This window comes from Scatophagus argus, chromosome 6, assembly GCF_020382885.2.
Source record: "Scatophagus argus isolate fScaArg1 chromosome 6, fScaArg1.pri, whole genome shotgun sequence".
NCBI lineage: Eukaryota > Metazoa > Chordata > Actinopteri > Scatophagidae > Scatophagus > Scatophagus argus.
The window spans coordinates 916,721-934,107 of record NC_058498.1 but is presented as its reverse complement, the minus strand read 5'-3'; the positions used below and the strand labels follow the sequence as shown (position 1 = coordinate 934,107).

At 44.9% G+C, this 17,387-nt stretch overlaps 2 protein-coding genes across 2 annotated transcripts; one reads left to right on the top strand and one right to left on the bottom strand.

The window, feature by feature from the left end:
• Positions 1–169: 169 nt before the first annotated feature.
• On the bottom strand, positions 170–5,621 carry sgta (small glutamine rich tetratricopeptide repeat co-chaperone alpha). Its single transcript, XM_046391394.1, is given in 13 exon segments — positions 170–792; positions 955–1,078; positions 1,212–1,403; positions 1,499–1,536; positions 2,315–2,377; positions 2,455–2,590; positions 2,837–2,941; positions 3,043–3,142; positions 3,262–3,306; positions 3,309–3,345; positions 3,539–3,642; positions 4,155–4,301; positions 5,465–5,621. Coding segments are annotated over 11 exon segments (1,032 nt in total). The 5' UTR covers positions 4,255–4,301; positions 5,465–5,621; the 3' UTR covers positions 170–792; positions 955–966.
• A 685-nt stretch (positions 5,622–6,306) lies between these two features.
• On the top strand, positions 6,307–14,245 carry thop1 (thimet oligopeptidase 1). The gene is made up of 14 exons (XM_046392408.1): positions 6,307–6,433; positions 7,361–7,567; positions 9,171–9,319; positions 9,414–9,521; positions 9,955–10,057; positions 10,140–10,297; positions 10,601–10,736; positions 11,060–11,202; positions 11,376–11,599; positions 11,709–11,910; positions 12,511–12,697; positions 12,781–12,909; positions 13,366–13,502; positions 13,964–14,245. Exons 1-14 carry the CDS (start codon positions 6,421–6,423, stop codon positions 14,123–14,125), a joined length of 2,058 nt encoding a protein of 685 aa, XP_046248364.1. The 5' UTR covers positions 6,307–6,420; the 3' UTR covers positions 14,126–14,245.
• The last annotated feature ends 3,142 nt before the right edge of the window (positions 14,246–17,387 follow it).

The window sequence follows — 17,387 nt, the reverse complement described above, 5'->3', positions numbered from 1 at the left end:
GTACAAAGGGAGCTGCCGAACTGTTACAGCAAGGTTTCACACTTCACCGTGGATCATCCCAGTGTGACTGTTGGTCAGATCTTCTGTGAAGCTGCTGATCAGAAAACAAGTTTTGCAGACACTGAATTAATCCAAAGCTCAGAATCAACAGACATCAGACAGAAGGATGTAAAATGATGAGACGCTCTTTTTAATTCTCAGACTGAACAGCTTTCACATGACTGAAGAGTTTCACACAATAATGAAGTCTGACACACACACACACACACACACACGCACATCTACTTAGGTCACTTTGAGGGACATCACAGAGACTTTTCCCAAACCCTTTGCCCCTAATCAGGCTGAAATATGCCCCCAAAAGTAGGCCAAGTCTCAGTTTCTCTCTCTCTCTCTCTCTCTCTCTCTCTCACACACTCACACTCAAACACACACAGAGCATAAAGTAACACTGTGTTGTTTTAAGAAGAAATTTCAAGCTCCTGTCTGAAACTTGGTTGTTTAACATCTGGGATCAGCATTCGTGTTTGAGCTGAATTTATTAGCATGAATTGGTGTTCATTATTAAAGTGTTAAGTCAAAATGTTCTTCCTAAAAACCACACAGAACCACAGGAAGTGGGTGTTTTTGGTGACGTGGCTCCTTGATGTAGTGGGAGGCCTCTCATTTTCTTGTGCAGAAATTATTCAGTGACGGGACTAAGAAAGAAAAAAAAAACAACTTCCTTTTAGTCCTTTGAGTTATAAATGATCCCGATGAGCTCTGCTTCTCCTCCACACAAACCTGTCCCACCTGAAACAGACCGGAAATGAAATTCAGTGCCAAATAAATGCTCAGCATGAACAAAAAGCCAAGACGCAGATGAATCTCATCATCACACATTAAAACAAACTTGTCTGTACTGTCGTCTGTAGTGAGAGAAGTCGACTGACGGGAACCGCTGTGCGCACTTACTGTATCTGAGTGTCACGGCTGCTCCTCATTTCCGGCGCTGGGCATTCGGTTGCGGATTTGACTCCTCAGCTGTTCGATGAGTTCAGGGTTCTGCTGCTGCATCTGCTGAGCAAACTGCTGACCTCTGCAACACACAGCAAAAACCATCAACCTTCAAACACTTCATCCTCCAACCAACCAACCACAACACGTCAAAATGGTGACGGGGAAAAACAGCTGCTGTGACAAAATCGCCATCCGTCTGCTGAGGTACGTACGCCTGAATCAGTCCTGATAAATCTCCAGCTCCTGCAGCTCCCGGGGCCGCCGCACTACTTCCTCTTCCTCCTCCTCCTCCTCCTCCTGCTGCTGCTGCTGCTGCTGCTGCTGCTGCTCCTGCTCCTCCTGCTCCTCCTGCTCCTCCTGCTCCTCCCACCCCACCGTATGCTCCTGACATCATCCCCGACATCCTGGGAGAGAGCGCAAGACAGGAAGTTAAGCTCGACAAACTAGAGAGGAAGAAAAACTAATACAGCAATCGGAGAAACTCGAGCGATCGACTTACAGCTGCTGAACCTGAGGGTTGTTCATCAGAGAGGACGCCTGCAGAGAGACGCATTCAATACACCTTCATTTAGGCTCACTAAGCAGATGTCCAACACAAATAACACAAAACACACTGAGAGAATAAAAAACAGAACCTTCCGGTCACAAGTGTGCTTCTCGAACTCGGAGCTAATCCAAAAAATGTGTGAGTTATATAAACATTACATCCCTACATGAAGGGGGACATTAGCCATAGAAACCAGTCCATAAACTTTTTTAAAATATTTTTATCAAAATATTTAAGGAACATCAGGTTGCACATCCAATCAATCTGACCTGACAGGCGTCAGCTGTCCGTGGATGGATGAATTTCTCCGGTGCGATGAGTCATATTGGATGATAATGAATTGCAGTTATTTTTTAATTTTACTAATGAGGATTCAGGAGAGAGGCAGAGACACTGCTGTTGGTCCCTTCAGCCTACAGTCTGGGTACCGTAACTGGCTGGATAATCGTGGGATACAAGTCCACCACTGACCAAATGACGCCCCAAAACATTGGCAGCATTGACAAATATAAAGCTGGATAAAGCATCTCCACTTCTGACGTGTACTTTGAGTTTTTAGTTTGGTCCATTTCCCATCTGCTAACATGGAGGGGGAGGTTTATGAGCTATACTGCAGCCAACCACAAGGGGGCATCCAGATGTTTGGGCTTCACTTCTGGGGAGCTCTCATGTTTTCATCTTGATATCTTTATTTTACAGTCAGTGGTGTTGATAAGATATGAAGTGCATGGTGCTGAATGCAGAGAAAGCAGAGGCGTCACATCTCACCATGTTCATGAAGCCGGGGTTACTGAGCAAACCGGCCAGATCCACTCCACCCATCCCTGCTGTCTGAGAGAGGGAGAGACAGAGGTAAGGACCCATCACTGCATCACTGTCTGATAAACCTCAGTCTCTTCTGTTCTTACTGGACTGGATGTCTCCATCTTGTCCTCTGCGATCTTCAGGTTGCTTTTGTAAGTGTCGTTGTCGGGGTCGAGCTCCAGAGCTTTCTTATAATAACTGGCTGCTTCTGTGTGTTTGTTGAGACTGGCCAGAGCCAAACTGAAACACAAAAACAGACAGTGAACGTGTCACGACTCCTGTTGGAACTCAGTTCTTTTTCTTTACACACTTCAACAACACAACAGCAACACAAGAGTGGTCCAGTCAGAGAGTCCGCTGAGGGAATAAGTTTGAAACAGCTGCTACTTCTCAGCACAGAAGACACAGTGAAGGTGTTTTATTCAGAAAGTAGCTGCTGCTGTTTTGTGAGCATCTCTGTGGGACAGCGTGAGGCGGCTGTCCTACCCCATCCGCCCGTAGGCTTTGCTGTAGTTTGGGTCAATGCTGATGGCCTGTTCACAGTCCTGCACCGCTCCAGCATAGTTCCCCAGTTTACTGTAGGCTGCAGCCCTGCACACACGAACATCACATCAGGTCCTTCAACGCAGTTCAACTATGTGAGACACAGGAACCACAAAGATGACCTAAACAGCCTGACGAAACACACTGACCTGTTGCAGTAATAGACGGCGTTGTGACGGTTGATTGCGATGGCCTTTGAGTAAAACTCAACAGCAGCTGAAAAGTTCTCTACTTTCATTTGGTCGTTTCCTGCAACCAAAAGAAAACACAACAAGTCATCACTGAAACGAAGCCAAAGACAACAGCATCAATCGTACTGATAAAGTGTCATAAAGCGAAGAAAAGTTTGACCCTCCTCCTCGTCTTACCTTCAGTTTTGAGCGTCTCGGCCTCGGCTCTCTGCTCCTCAGTGAGGGTGTTTTGGGTGGAGTTGTTGTTGACCTGCGACTCGGCTGGATACTGCCACACACACAAACACTGTGAATCAGACACTTCCTGGAAAATGGCTGCTAACCACACAGCAGCATCACTGGCTCAAAATACTTCATCACATCACAAATGTCACAAAACACCTCCAACAAGAACCACAGCTGCCCTGCTGTTGTCCTGCACACAGGGGAACGCCGGTGGTTTGTCAGGGTCTACCTTGGCCACGGCTGAGGCAAAGATCTCCGGTAACGTCATGGGGACGGCGAGGCTCTGGTCGTCGGTCGAAACTTCAAACGCTGTCTCCAAACACTGAACAGCAACTGCAGAACAACAAGTTCGCTTTAACGCAGAGGAAATTCACACACTGGTGAAACTACGGCAATTCAAACAATTTAACTTAAAAACGTAGTCATCACTCACTCAAAGTCCTGCCCACAACACTTTCTGATTAGTTAAATGTCAACAGTGACAGCCAATCAAAACTCAATAATCTAACTGAACAAAGTAATTATGATTATCAAAAATGTAGTGAAGTAAAAATTAATACTGAATTTTTGTCAAAAAGCGTTGATATTAAAGACAACAAACTGAAATACAGCACAGGTGACAAAAGCTACTGTTTACAACGGACAAAGAATTTAAAATCATCTGTTAGTTTTACATATGGAACAACAGCCTGAGCTGCTGTGATGTGACTGGTGAACTCACAACGCATCCCATCAGCCACAGTAAACACTGCACCACAGCCCTGTTCATTCCACAGCATTACACATCCTGCGGCTTTTACACTGTGCGGCCGACAGCTGAGTTCTGCTCTATAAGGTGGGCTCACCTTCCAGACTCTCCTGGGCATCTGAGGACAGATCCCCTGACTGGAGCTGATCATGGAGAAACCGGATGATGGAGAAGGCAAGCCGCTTGTTGTCTGTCATGGTGACGGAGGCTCAGACCTCTCTGTGGTAACTGAAGGAAAGAGACCCTGCAGAAAACGGCAAGAGGGCGGGAGGTCGTTGGCTAGTTGTTATTGTATTCCTGGTTGTAATAAAAACACATAACTGCTTTTGTTGCTCTGAAGCTTGGGGCAGAATTAGACGTAACAGTTACCCCTTTCCCACCACAATACAAACACAAGCACGCTGTTATTACACGCAGGTTAGCTACCCCCCTTTAGCATTAGCTTGTGGAATATTCCAGCAGCTCAGGCTAAGTATAACTCGGCATAGCTGTATTAGTAATGCTAACGGCTGCCAGCTAACACTATCTAGCCATCTCGGTATATGAATCATTTTAAAACGCGTTCATGACAACTACTGACATAGTAAGCACACAACTGGCTAACTGCTGGATGTGGGTCAAAACTAAGTCACAGTTTAAACCACCGGTGCTCAATCTGATGAGGTCACCATAAACTCGCATGCCATTTTCCAGAAACTAGGTTAGCTGGATAGTTCAATTACTTCTAGCTTAGTTTGTTAGCACGTGAAAAATAAAAACAACGTACGCCTACCCGTCATTTAGTTCACTCTGACGTATCGTAACGTGTAGAAGTATTTCAAACGAATCCCCAGTCTATATTCTGTCAATTTCTTAACATTGCCCTGTGGAAAAAGTGAATTGGACTTAACCTAGTAGGACGATTAGGACGTCAATATATTTTAGAAAAACTGTATATAATTGATTCATCAGGCAGCAACTCGTTTAAACAGAACGCCAAGGAAAGAACTATTTTTTACGTTTAAGCTAGTCGCTACCTACTTTGTAGCCCGGAAGAAACAATGAAATAACGCGGAGTGAACGCGTTCCTAAAAGCTATTTTTAGCTAAAAGCTAAAAACTGTTAAGAAATGTGAGTTGGTGTACATAACTTAACCTATGCCGAATCAAAGAGCGCTTCTTTAAAGTTGATTACATGTCTTATTTTTGCTTTAACGTGCATGTTGTTTTACTAAAAAGCGATGTCATGTGGTATTGTCGGAGTTTTCAAAGGGGCTTGGCGTGACGTGTTCTCCGAACCATAACGGTGCTATGCTAAGGGCTAGTTAGCCAGCTCAGCACATCCCGTTGACTTTAACTGTGCAGCCACATATACGTAACTGACATGCTACGAAATCTAAGATGATAGCACAGTGACGTCTTTTCCTACCAGTTGTCTCTGTATGTCGGGTGTAAATTAGCCAGGTAACGGATAGTCCACGTTAGCTTCGCTCCTTCGATTAGCCGTAGCACTCGCTCAACCACCCTATTCCTTTGTCGCGGACTTAACTCGTCATGTTTAAGCGCCGGTGTGTCATTTTTTTGGCAGGATGGTGCGTCACAACCCACATACTCTGTCTTTGATTGGTTACTTGTTGCCTTCTTTGGTCGGATTGGTTAAATTTAGACAGGAGGCGTGGGAATGTTTCGTGTTAATTTAAGAAAATCAGAGCAAGCCAATCAGAGGCAGAGTAAGGCGGCTTATACCTTCACCATTCTAAGAAAAAAAAATCTCCCTTGAAATGGCGTGTCGTGATTGATATAAGAAGTCAAGTTATCAGCAAAAACTGGAAACTACCGCAAATTTAGCAAACACGCCTTCAGAATAAAAACTCATTCGCCTAAAAGGACAGTAGGTCTACAAAATCAATAATTAAAATATGTGGTACAATAAAGTAAGGTGTGTAGTGTCATATTAGCAGTTGTGCAGGGTACCTTTGTAGGATTAATATACAACAATATAATACAATAATAGTAATAACAATAATGATCAGTAAAAGAGGTAGAAGACTGTGTGCACAGATATATAGTTTAAAAAACTGGACTTTGTATTTGTATTTGATAATTGAAGCTAGGCCTGATTGCTTTGTTTACAAGTGTTACTGACAGAACTTTACCGATAACCAATATTTATGACGGTTCAAAAATATACCAATAATGTCGGGATTGATTACAGCTTTCATTTCGTTTGTCTAAATTTTGAGTACAGATTGTTCCTTTAATGCTCTAACTTTTATTTTGAAACGTATGACCGGATATGTAGTTTTTCTTTTGAATCTTTTCTAATCCTCTTCCATAGAGCGGTCTGACACTTGATCAGACTAACCTAACGGACAATACAGAACCATGGGCCCGACGGGTGAGTAATGTTCTGGTGATTTAATGTGGCTGAATCGTTCTATGATACAATCAGCTCTGTGGCCGCCATGTTTTCGCTCTGAATGTCTCTGTATTCATTTAGAATTAATTAGCTTTGACCACTGGGCTTGTTTGAACGACTGTCTGAACAGTCTTAGCGCTAACGCTAGGCAGCTTAGCTGATGTTCTGTGGGATGTTAATTAACCTTAACCAGTTAATTAAAATTCACCTGAAAATATATTTTGCGTTAGCCACATGTCTTCATAGTGGTTTTATAATCGTGTTATAGCGGTGGCTCGTTTCACCGCAGTTCCGACTCTCCCCTTTTAAGTAGCATGTTAGCTGTTAGCTCACTCTGCTTATTCATGTAGCTAACATGATAGTTAACTGGACTGTGTTGTTCCTCTGCAATCATTAGCCTCAGCCAATTAAATTGATTGACTTAAAATTTTACCAATATTATTGTTAATAATATGCTCTGTGACACCCCGAAAGATGAAACTCATCCTCACTCGAGTCCGTCCTGTATTGGATTTCAGTTTGATCAGTAGACGATTAATAAAAGTTTTCATATTGTTGCAGTTGGGTATTAAAATCCAGGGACTGGTGTCCAACTGTGCCTGTTTTTGGTATTTTACTTTCTCTATAATACCGAAAATGCATGTTAGTGTAATATTTTACTTGTCTCACTTTACTCAACCTGAACTGGGCTGAAATAAATAACAAAAAGCATACATGCCAATACCAATAGATGTCTGTGATTGGACGTTATTGACCCGTAGTTTTGGCCGATCGATGTATCTGTCGACCCCCCCAACCTGCCTTGTTGTTTACTGTCCTGCTCCCAGATGTCCCATTTTATCTGGTCATGTCCTGTTTCGTCCCGTCCTCTCCTCACCTGTGCTCTTGCTTCTTGGGATGTCCCAGGTGAGGTGGTGTTTGGCAGCCCGGTGCCGGTCTGCTCTGAGAACCGGCTGCGTTGGGACCTGACCCCTGAGCAGATCCAGCAGCTCTGCGATGAGCTCATCACCAACACCAAGAAGGTGTACGACCGCGTGGGAGCCCTGGACCTGGACGGCGTCACCTTCGAGAACACGCTGAAGGCCCTCGCTGATGTGGAGGTGGAGTACACCGGTGAGTCCAAATATTCTGATGATATTCATATTTTAATGTGACTTTTTCCATAGCCTGGGGAAAATGTGTTAATCAGACTTTTTCAGAAAAGTGAGAGACACGAGAAACAGGAGTTGACGGCGCAGTTAGATTTGATTTTTCTGGCCTGCGTGTTATGCGGACTTTGGATATTAAAGAGTTATCACATAAATTTGTACTGCTGATATAAACAAACTACCTGAGATTTCATAATTCTGAGTTTGTTTGAGTGTCTCTGCCAAAAAATCAAAATGTGTGACTGAAGTAATCAACACTGAAAACTTAATTCACACGACTTTTGCATGAAAGTGTGTTTTTCCATCATCATCACCATCGTCATGGAGACTTGTGTTCAGGTGTTTCAAAACAACTAAAAACAGAAATGTAAAATGGCTCCGCACAGCTCGTCTGGTGTGATTCAGGTCTCCAGAAGCCCTGATATTCCAACTTGAGCATAGTTTATATCTTTCACTTTCTTTCGTGGTCGGGAAAACTGCAACTGCAATGTCTGTACAAAAAAGAATTTCCCCTCGGGGATAAATAAAGGAATTCTGACTCTGACTCTGAAAAGATGTTATTTAAACCCGTTTTTTGGGGTTTGTTTTTTCAGTTTTAAAACACGTCCCCAGCTGTTCAGCAGGATGGTGCAATGCTGTTTTACTGCGCAGCTCCAGAAGTGTTTTGTGGATGAAGATGATAAATGAGAGTGCGATACACACAGCACTTGTTCTTCGCTGCTGTTTGAGGCTGAACAGGAAGAGAAAGATAAAACTTGTCTCCATTAGGCTGGCAGAGATTTCTCCTGTTGAGCCTCCAGATGTTTCTGCCGTTTGAACAGCTGACTGATGATGAGCCTGAATGGCGGGACAGTCAGGTCGGTCGTCTATTGTTGGCTGTGCGGTAAAGCTGGTAGTCAGCAGAATCAGTATGTGATGGTAAAGACTCATCAGCAGTTTGTAGAGAAAGCAGCTGAACCTGCTGCCACAATAGAGACGCAGGCTTTTGTGGAGGCTTTCAAAGTTTTCCATCACTGTAGATGAGTGACAGACAGGAGGAGGAAGTTCATTTAGTGCTGGTTTTATTTTCCTCATTCAGTTCTGTGTAAGTAAGAAGTTTGTCCTGCTATCAGACACCAGTTAATACACAAACATTCACTGTGTGCTTATGCAAACCCAGAGAGCCCAGACAACATGAGTCAGTGTTTGTATTAAAGGCCCAGCGCTGCTTTAGACGCTGGGTCTTTCCAAGGTTTCCAAGGTTCCCAAAGTGGATCAGACATTTGAAGTACAAGCGCTAACACATTTCTTTAGCTATTTGTTGATTAAGAATAAAAATGTCACAGTAGAGTGAAGAAGTTTTGTTGGTATCATTTTAAAGAAAATATTTTTGTTTTCGTTGGCTTATAAAAATATGTAATTCCTGCAGTACTCACTTCCGGTCACAGAAACACATTAACTAACTGTGACGTCGCTGTGCTGTCTCTCATATGTGACCCCGCCCCGCCCGCCTGACTCTGCCCATCCCTGTCTGACCCCACCCATCTGACATCTGACCCCACCCCTGACTCCTGCCTTCTACGTCTCAGTCCAGAGGAACATGCTGGACTTCCCGCAACACGTGTCTCCATGTAAGGAGGTCCGGGCGGCGAGCACTGAGGCTGACAAGCGTCTGTCTGAGTTTGACGTGGAGATGAGCATGAGGGAGGACGTGTACCTGAGGATCATCGCTCTGGAGGTGAGCGCACTGTTGAACAGACCTGTAGCTGGACCTGTTTCAGTTCCATTTGCTTTTTAAAGGTTTGCTCGTCTCTTCCTGTTTCTGTCTGCAGAAGAAACTCAATGCCGACAGCCTCAATGCTGAGTCCAAGCGTTACATGGAGCGACTGATCAAACTGGGGAAGAGGAACGGCCTCCACCTGCCCAAAGAGACACAAGAGGTGGCTGCCCCTTCCTATTTGTAACCTCCATCGAGCTTCACCTCTGTAACATCAGATTATTCTTCCACAGCAAAGTGTTTCAGTCTAAGAAAGAGGATCTCTGTAACTGAAACATTTGGTGATTTTTGATGGCTGAGCCAAAACAAACAGAAAAGGATCAGGTTTTATGATATGTTTTATGGTCCATCAGGAAACTAGAAGGGCACTCAGAGAGCACAAACCTCCACCAGGTCCAGCAGTCCAGTCTCCTCTCCTGTGATCTGTCTGGATTATTCACAAAACTATCAGAATTGTGTCGAAATCTGTTTTCTTGTACAGACAACAAAATGTTTTGTTTAGTTGTTCCTAAAGTTCCTGTCAGTTTGTATTTAATCTGTATTCTGAGGGTCCATGAAGCGTCTGAGTCTGATCCACCTTCACTCTGCTGTGACAGGAGATCAAAAACATCAAGAAGAAGCTGAGCAACCTGTGCATTGATTTCAACAAGAACCTGAACGAGGACACCACCAGTCTGTCCTTCAGTAGAGACGAGCTGGGTGAGTCCACCGTCCCGCGAGTCTTCACGCCTTCCAGCCTGCTTTCGCCATTAAGACATGATATGACGCTTGTTGCTTTCAGGCGGCCTACCTGAGGACTTCCTCAGCTCTTTGGAGCAGGATGGAGACAAGCTCAAGGTCACCCTCAAGTATCCTCATTACTTCCCCACCATGAAGAAATGCTTCGTCCCAGAGACCCGCCGGAAGCTGGAGGAGGCCTTCAACTCCCGCTGCAAGGAGGTGAGGCAGGAGATAACAGCTCACTGTGAGGGACAGAAACAGATGACAGCAATGAATCAGTTAGGACAGCTGACAAAAAAGATTTAGAGACTGACTGATAGATCAGATTTCTCCTTTGCTGAATTCATGGAAGCTGGTTTTTAAATTCTGTTTTAGTTCAAGGATAAGTCCAGCTTATTTAACACTGTACTCAACAAGTTAACGTGTGACCTGTGGGAACACGGTGACTTGGTGGGACAGGAGACAGTAAACTGGATTCATCCATCAAAGGGCTGAACTCTCGAGTCCTGTGTGTGTTTTCAGGAGAACTCGGCCATCCTGAAGGAGCTGGTGGAGCTGCGGGCTCAGAAGAGCTCGCTGCTCGGCTTCAGCACCCACGCTGACTTCGTCCTGGAGATGAACATGGCAAAGTCTGGGAAGAAGGTGGCCAACTTCCTGGGTGAGTGAGTGTTGTGTTTCCAACCTGTGACACACCTGAGCAGCAGCCGTCCAAACAAAATGTAAGAATCATTATGGATTTATTCAACCGAACATCAACAAAGTGCTGCTTTTATTCCATCCACTGAACAGTTTGGATTGAACTGATCTCCCACCAACACGTGGTGACTGTTTGTGAAACTCGATCCCTCGCTGAGCTGAAGCTTTGGGAACATTCTGTGTTTCATCCCTCCTATGAGGCGCCCGGAAGTGAAACAGCTCAGATCCTGAAGTCTGCAGCAGAGGTTTTCCTCCTCACACTTCTCTCTTTGTCTCCTCTTTCAGAGGAGCTGGCTTGTAAGCTGAAGCCTCTGGGCGACGAGGAGCGCTCGGTCATCCTCACGCTGAAGGAGAAGGAGTGTCAGAAGAGAAATCTGCCTTTTACTGGAGAGCTGCACGCCTGGGACACCCGCTACTTCATGACTCAGGTAAGAGAAAAGACCCGTTAAGACCAAACTAAAGACAAACTCTTCAGGCTGCGTCAGTGTGATGTGGCTGAACTTTTATCTAACAAGCGGTCGGATGGTATTCTCTCTCATCTTTTCTCATTTTTCTTTTCCTCTACCTCACTGCTTCTCCTCTCCCCCCGTCCCCCTCTCAGGTGGAGGAGACTCAGTACGCTGTGGACCAGAACCTGCTGAAGGAGTATTTTCCGATGGAGGTGGTGACTCAGGGTCTGTTGGACATCTACCAGGAGCTTCTCGGTCTGTCCTTCGAGCTGGTGGACGGAGCCGCTGTCTGGCACCCGGACGTCACTCTGTACTGTGTGAAGGACCGCAGCAGCGGTCAGGTGGTCGGCCAATTCTACCTGGACCTGTACCCCAGGTGAGGGTTGAGCGGGGAGGCCGCAGGGCGACAGGAAGCCCTGGGTTTCTGTAAAATGGAGGTGTGGGTGCGACAGTGTGTCCTCAGTGTGTCCTCTTGTCCCCTGCAGGGAGGGCAAGTACGGTCACGCCGCATGTTTTGGCCTGCAGCCCGGGTGTCTCCTGTCCGATGGCACACGTCAGATGTCGGTGGCGGCCATGGTGGCAAACTTCAGCAAGCCGACAGCCGACGCCCCTTCGCTCCTGCAACACGACGAGGTGGAGACGTACTTCCACGAGTTCGGCCACGTTATGCACCAACTCTGCGCTGAGGTCAGCGGTTAAACCGGATGCTTCGACACTCCACGATGCACACAGATTGTGACCCTTCACCTGCAGTTATCACTACGCCTGTCGAGCTTTCCATTTCAGCCAAGCATGTTTTACGCTCAGTGCTGGATTTCAGACAGAAGCAGCTTTTCTTCTAGCGTTTCTTTCTTGCACTATTCATTTTGCAGGAATTATAGTTTGCAGTTTGATCATCAAAGTTCTGTGATTTGGTTTAAAAACTTGAGAGAACCTGCAAAAGGGTGTTCGATGTGCACATGAGGCTACGTGCTAATTCAGCGTAATGATGCAGTGCAGAGCTGGTCGGCCCGACACCACATGACGTCCGTCAGAAGTCCTTTCATTCCTGTGGGAGCCCCCGAGACCTCCGCTTTATTTCTCGTTCAGTATTTGCTTAGAGTGCACTGAAAAATGTAGCCTCTGCTTCAGATTTTGGACAGACCATTTGTACCGTGAGCGTCAGGAAGTTAGCATGAAAGCTAATTAGTTAACTGATATCACGGCTAAGTTTATACTTTTTTGAGTATAAACTTATAAAACAGTTTTATTTCCTGTCAGCCGGTTCTGAGTGTGATGTGTTGGCAGGCGGACTACGCCATGTTCAGCGGGACTCACGTGGAGCGGGACTTTGTGGAGGCTCCGTCTCAGATGTTGGAGAACTGGGTTTGGGAGAGGGAGCCTCTGCTGAGGATGTCCAGACACTACAAGACCGGCAAGCCCATCCCCGACGAGCTGCTCGACAAACTCATCAAGTCCCGCCTCGCCAACACCGGTGGGTACTGAACCAAAGAGGAGGTCGTGCTTTTGTTCGCCGCTTGTTTCACCGTTGCCACGGTAACTTTGACTCTCCCACAGGTCTGTTTAACCTGAGGCAGATAGTTCTGGCTAAAGTGGACCAGGCTCTGCACACCAGGCAAGGACTCGACGCGGCGGAGGAGTACGGACGTCTCAGTCAGGAAATCCTGGGAATCCCCGCTTCATCAGGTGCCATTTCCACATCTTACATCACTGAGGGTTACGCAGTGCACACTCTTCTCTAGCAGCTTCCTGTCGGTGTCGCGTGTCCTTCCACTGCAGCCCTCGTTTCCAGAATCTTTCTGTCTGTTTCCATTCCGGTTGAGTTTGCAGTCGTTTTGAAACTAGCTTGTAAAACTGTGCTGCCTTTCACAACATTAAGTCTGAATCAGAGGTTCAGCGACTGATCGTCTCCTCTGAAGTGTGTCTCGTCAGACAGAAAGGGCGCCACCTGCTGGCACACAGTGCACAACCATAATCAAACAATCTGTTCAGTTCTGATCTGAAGCCTGTTGTCAAAGCACATATGCATAATATCCAGTCAAACATAAGGAGGTATATTATCAGTAAACAGGCTGGACACGTTTTATCTCACAAGCTTGTCTCCTCCTTTGATCTCTCTGACCTTCCCGTCTTCCTCCGCAGGAACCAACATGCCGGCGACCTTCGGGCACCTTGCGGGTGGTTATGACGCTCAGTACTATGGTTACCTGTGGAGCGAGGTGTTCTCCATGGACATGTTCTTCGCTCGCTTTAAACAGGAGGGAATCATGAACCCCAAGGTCAGAGCCCAGAACACACGTCTGAGGAGACTTGGGGGTGGGAATAACAGACTCTCAGGTACTCCTGTAGGCTCAGTAATCAGTGGATGGTTTTATTTCTGATCTGCTGTCTCTTTATGAAGCATCTAGACTACACCTGGCTCGGCTGGTCTGGGATCAGTCCCGCTTACTGTTCCCAGAGTCCAAACTGAACATTCGGTTTTTATGTCCCCAACAAACATCCAGACAGTAACATCTAAGATCAGATGTCAAGTGCACCTCACTGTGATCTCCTTAAGTTCACGGTCTCCATCCACCATCTCATCTGATTCTTTACCAGCACAGAGACTGGAAGCAGGGGAAACTGTTAGCTTAGCTTAGCACAAAGAGTGTAACAAGGGGGAAACTGAAACTGAGGCCTGTGAAGCACTGTGAGATTGGCACTGGCTGACTGAATTCTTGTCTCCCGATTTGTCCTCCAGGTGGGTCTGGACTACAGGAGGTTCATCCTGCGGCCTGGCGGCTCTGAGGACGCCTCTGAGATGTTGAGGAAGTTCCTCGGGCGCGAGCCCAAACAGGAAGCCTTCCTGCTGAGCAAAGGACTGACAGTGGAGCAGAACGCTGAAACGCCGTGTCCCTGCTGACCAATAATAGCAGCCGGCAGTAACCGACAGAGATCACAAAGAACAAAGGACTGAGGTTTTCTATAAACGTGTTAATTAATGTGGAAAAAAACATATACTAAATAAAATGATTTGAGGTGACATCCAGTGTGTCTGCACGTTACATGAAAACATTAGGGGACAGTTAAGAGGTCTTCTTCACAGGGCTGAACCTTCGTGTCCCACTCTGACTCCGGACCCGGCACAGACCGGTAAAGCACAGACCTGAACTCCCACACACTACAGTCCAGAAAAGTTAGACAGCAGGAAAGCTTCTGCTGCTCCGGTGAGTCTTAAACTTCTCGCTCATTTACATGTCCCAGACCAGATCCTGGAGCCGTGGGTGTTCAGCAGTAATCTGAGCGTGTTAATCTGTGTCTTTCTGATTTAGTGAGCATCCTTAATAAAACACAGACTAAACCGCTCAAACTTCTTCTGTTACTTATTTCACCCACACAATAAACATGAGCCGTGCTGAAATTCAAAGTTTGAACCCCTTGATTGAAAATGACTGAGAATCTTCACAGACGGTTCTGCTGGCACTTGTTATCGTTTACATTTGTGCTCTACTTGGAACTGCAGTGAACCACAGAGTCTTTCTTATGTTCTAATGGTGCCCGAAGTGAGTGGAGATGCTAACAGATTATATGCACACAATTCAGGAAAAAAAACTGAAATTTGTGGTAATGGATCACTCGTTATCACAGAGGGTTTTTTTTCGGTTATTTGACCTCTGTGGGCTTCTGTCGGGAGGAAGAAGTACTCAGACCTTTTGCTTAAGTAAAAGTGCCAGTACTGTGATGTATAAATCAATACATACTCGATTAGGAGTAAGAAGTCAATCATTTAAAATCTTGATTACGCAGAAGTATTATAATCAAAATCTAGTCGAAGTATTACAAGTAAAAGAAGCTGTTCTGTGAAATACTCAAGTGATGTACAAGTATCTTAAAATAGTCCTTAAGTATAATACTTCAGTAAAAGTACTTTCCACTACTGGATTCTACTTGCAGTACTGATGCAGTGACCGTGCTTGTATACTTTGTGCAGCAGGCTGAAAATTGGATTGACGTCCAACCACTCAGCAGCCTCCTCAGCCGAGGTGCGTTGCGCTGCAGTCCCTCTGACGTCCACTAGATGTTGCTGTGATAAAACTCTGATTGCACTGAAGCGAACAGGAAAACACAACAGGTTCAGCTGTCAGCAGATGCTCAGAATTATTGTTCCATCAGGGAGATATTAAAGTTGTTGTTGAAGCTAACAGCTGCTCTCGCCTTTATGCTCATTTGGCTTTTGTGGCTCCAGTGTGTGAAGTAGAAGTCTTCAGACCGCCCACAGACAAGTTTCATCCAGACTGATGGGAATATGAAGTATGAGAGGTGGTGTCTCCCAGGTGGAGTTTCTGATGTAATGTCCTCAGAGACCTGCAGGTCAACAGCTTCCAACAAACAGCCTGGAGGTAAAACTGCAGAACAAACAGATTGACATGACGGACAGCAGGTTTAACACCAAAACAACTCTTCATCTGACACTTCTGTCTGGCTCTTATTTTACATTTTCCACATCGTGTAAACTTTTCATCCCTGTAGCTCATTTTTCAAAAATCAGTTTTTAGATCTCCTTCCAGGCAGCTGTTGGTTTCAGTTCGTTTCTATGCAAATTGTCTTTCAAAGACTTTAAAAAACTTCAACACAGGATAGTTATCATTTAAGTTAAACCTCTGACAGAACTTAAAGCCCTGAAGTTATCATTTAACCTCCTCAGATTGTTTCGTTTGAATAGTTCGTACAGGCCCGAGGAGGTAAAACTGAGGAGTATTTCACAGGATAAAAGTCAAGATTGGTGAAGAGTCTGGCAGAAACAAAAAGGCATTCGAGTAGCAGAGTTTTAGAGTTTTAGCAGCAGTGGTTTTTGTCTTGTCTCACAATTTTGGCAACTTTGATGAATTTCAGCAGTGGAATCTGGTCCCATCCAGTCTGATCAAGACATCCATAACTAGGATATTTCTACCACTGAGCACCTGAAATTCTCAAAAAAATGTTGAAAATACAAACTGAAAACCGGACATGGAAGCTGGCTCTGAGCTAAAAACAAAAAACTGAACAGTGTATTACTGTTAATTTGAGTGAATTTATAAAAATCTGAAACTGAAAAAACTGAAACTGTAAAAAAAAGATGTGAATCTGAAAACACAAGTGAAAAATAGTAAAATATATATGAAAGTGAAAACTGAAAATAGATAATTTATTACATACATTTACCTACAGTCACTTTTTGTTCGAGTACAATGTTGTTTTTTTTCAAAGTTCAAAATCAAAGTTTCAGCTTTCAAGTTCAAATCTTTTTTCAAGTTAATGAAACTTTTGGCTCCATATTTTTTTTACATATTGGATTGGTTCCAAAAATTTAAAACAAACAAATACATAAAGTCCTATAAAACATTAATCGTTACTCATATCATAAAGTAAACAACCGTGTGTGTTTATGTTTTAATCTAAGTTTCCTAATATTAAACCTTTAGAATATTAACATCTTCACTGTATTCATGACTGATTAATATGACCTCATTTCATTTTGTTGATACACTTTCTTTAGTATATCAGATAGTTAAAATAAATATTGCATTGTTTGCCGTTTAGGTTTTGAAATTAGCTGTAACTGAAATCATAAGAAATGAAGAAAACACGTGTGCGACGTGCATCACATGATGTCAGAGGACTGTAGCCGTCTTCAGGCGCAGCAGATGGTCCTCGGTTTTACAGTGACTTTGTTATGCTCATTATCGTCATCTTCGTCTTTATCTTTCAGTGTAATTAGAGCTAAGCTGCAGCTGTGAGCCGTGGCCCCTAGGGGCCCCTCCGACTCTCACAGGCCCTGCTCAGTAAACACTCAGGTGAGATCAACACTGAGCAGGTGAACTGAGTTGGTACCGTGTGTGTTTTTCAGTCCAATTCCATAGTAAAACCCACTGAGAACATTAAAGACGGAGGAACGTTAGAGTATTCTGGGCAGCCCTCAGCTAATCAGCAGGCGTAGCTTCAAGCCACCAGTAAGGTCCAGGATAGCCTAGCTTAGCATAAAGGCTGGAGGTGAAGGGAAAGCGCTACCCGAGAAATCCACCCCAACAACTCCAAGTCTGTCTGATTTACATTTTATATCGCGTTAGCTAACAAGCTAGTGCCAACATACCTGCGCTAACAGGACGGACGCTGACAACAAATCACAAATCACAATCCCTCAGTGG

Excerpts from the sequence above, each read along its gene's own strand:
- thop1 (XM_046392408.1), top strand. Across the intron at positions 9,320-9,413 it reads TGAGGATCATCGCTCTGGAG|AAGAAACTCAATGCCGACAG; the intron begins GTGAGCGCACTG and ends TTCTGTCTGCAG. Across the intron at positions 11,203-11,375 it reads CCCGCTACTTCATGACTCAG|GTGGAGGAGACTCAGTACGC; the intron begins GTAAGAGAAAAG and ends TCCCCCTCTCAG.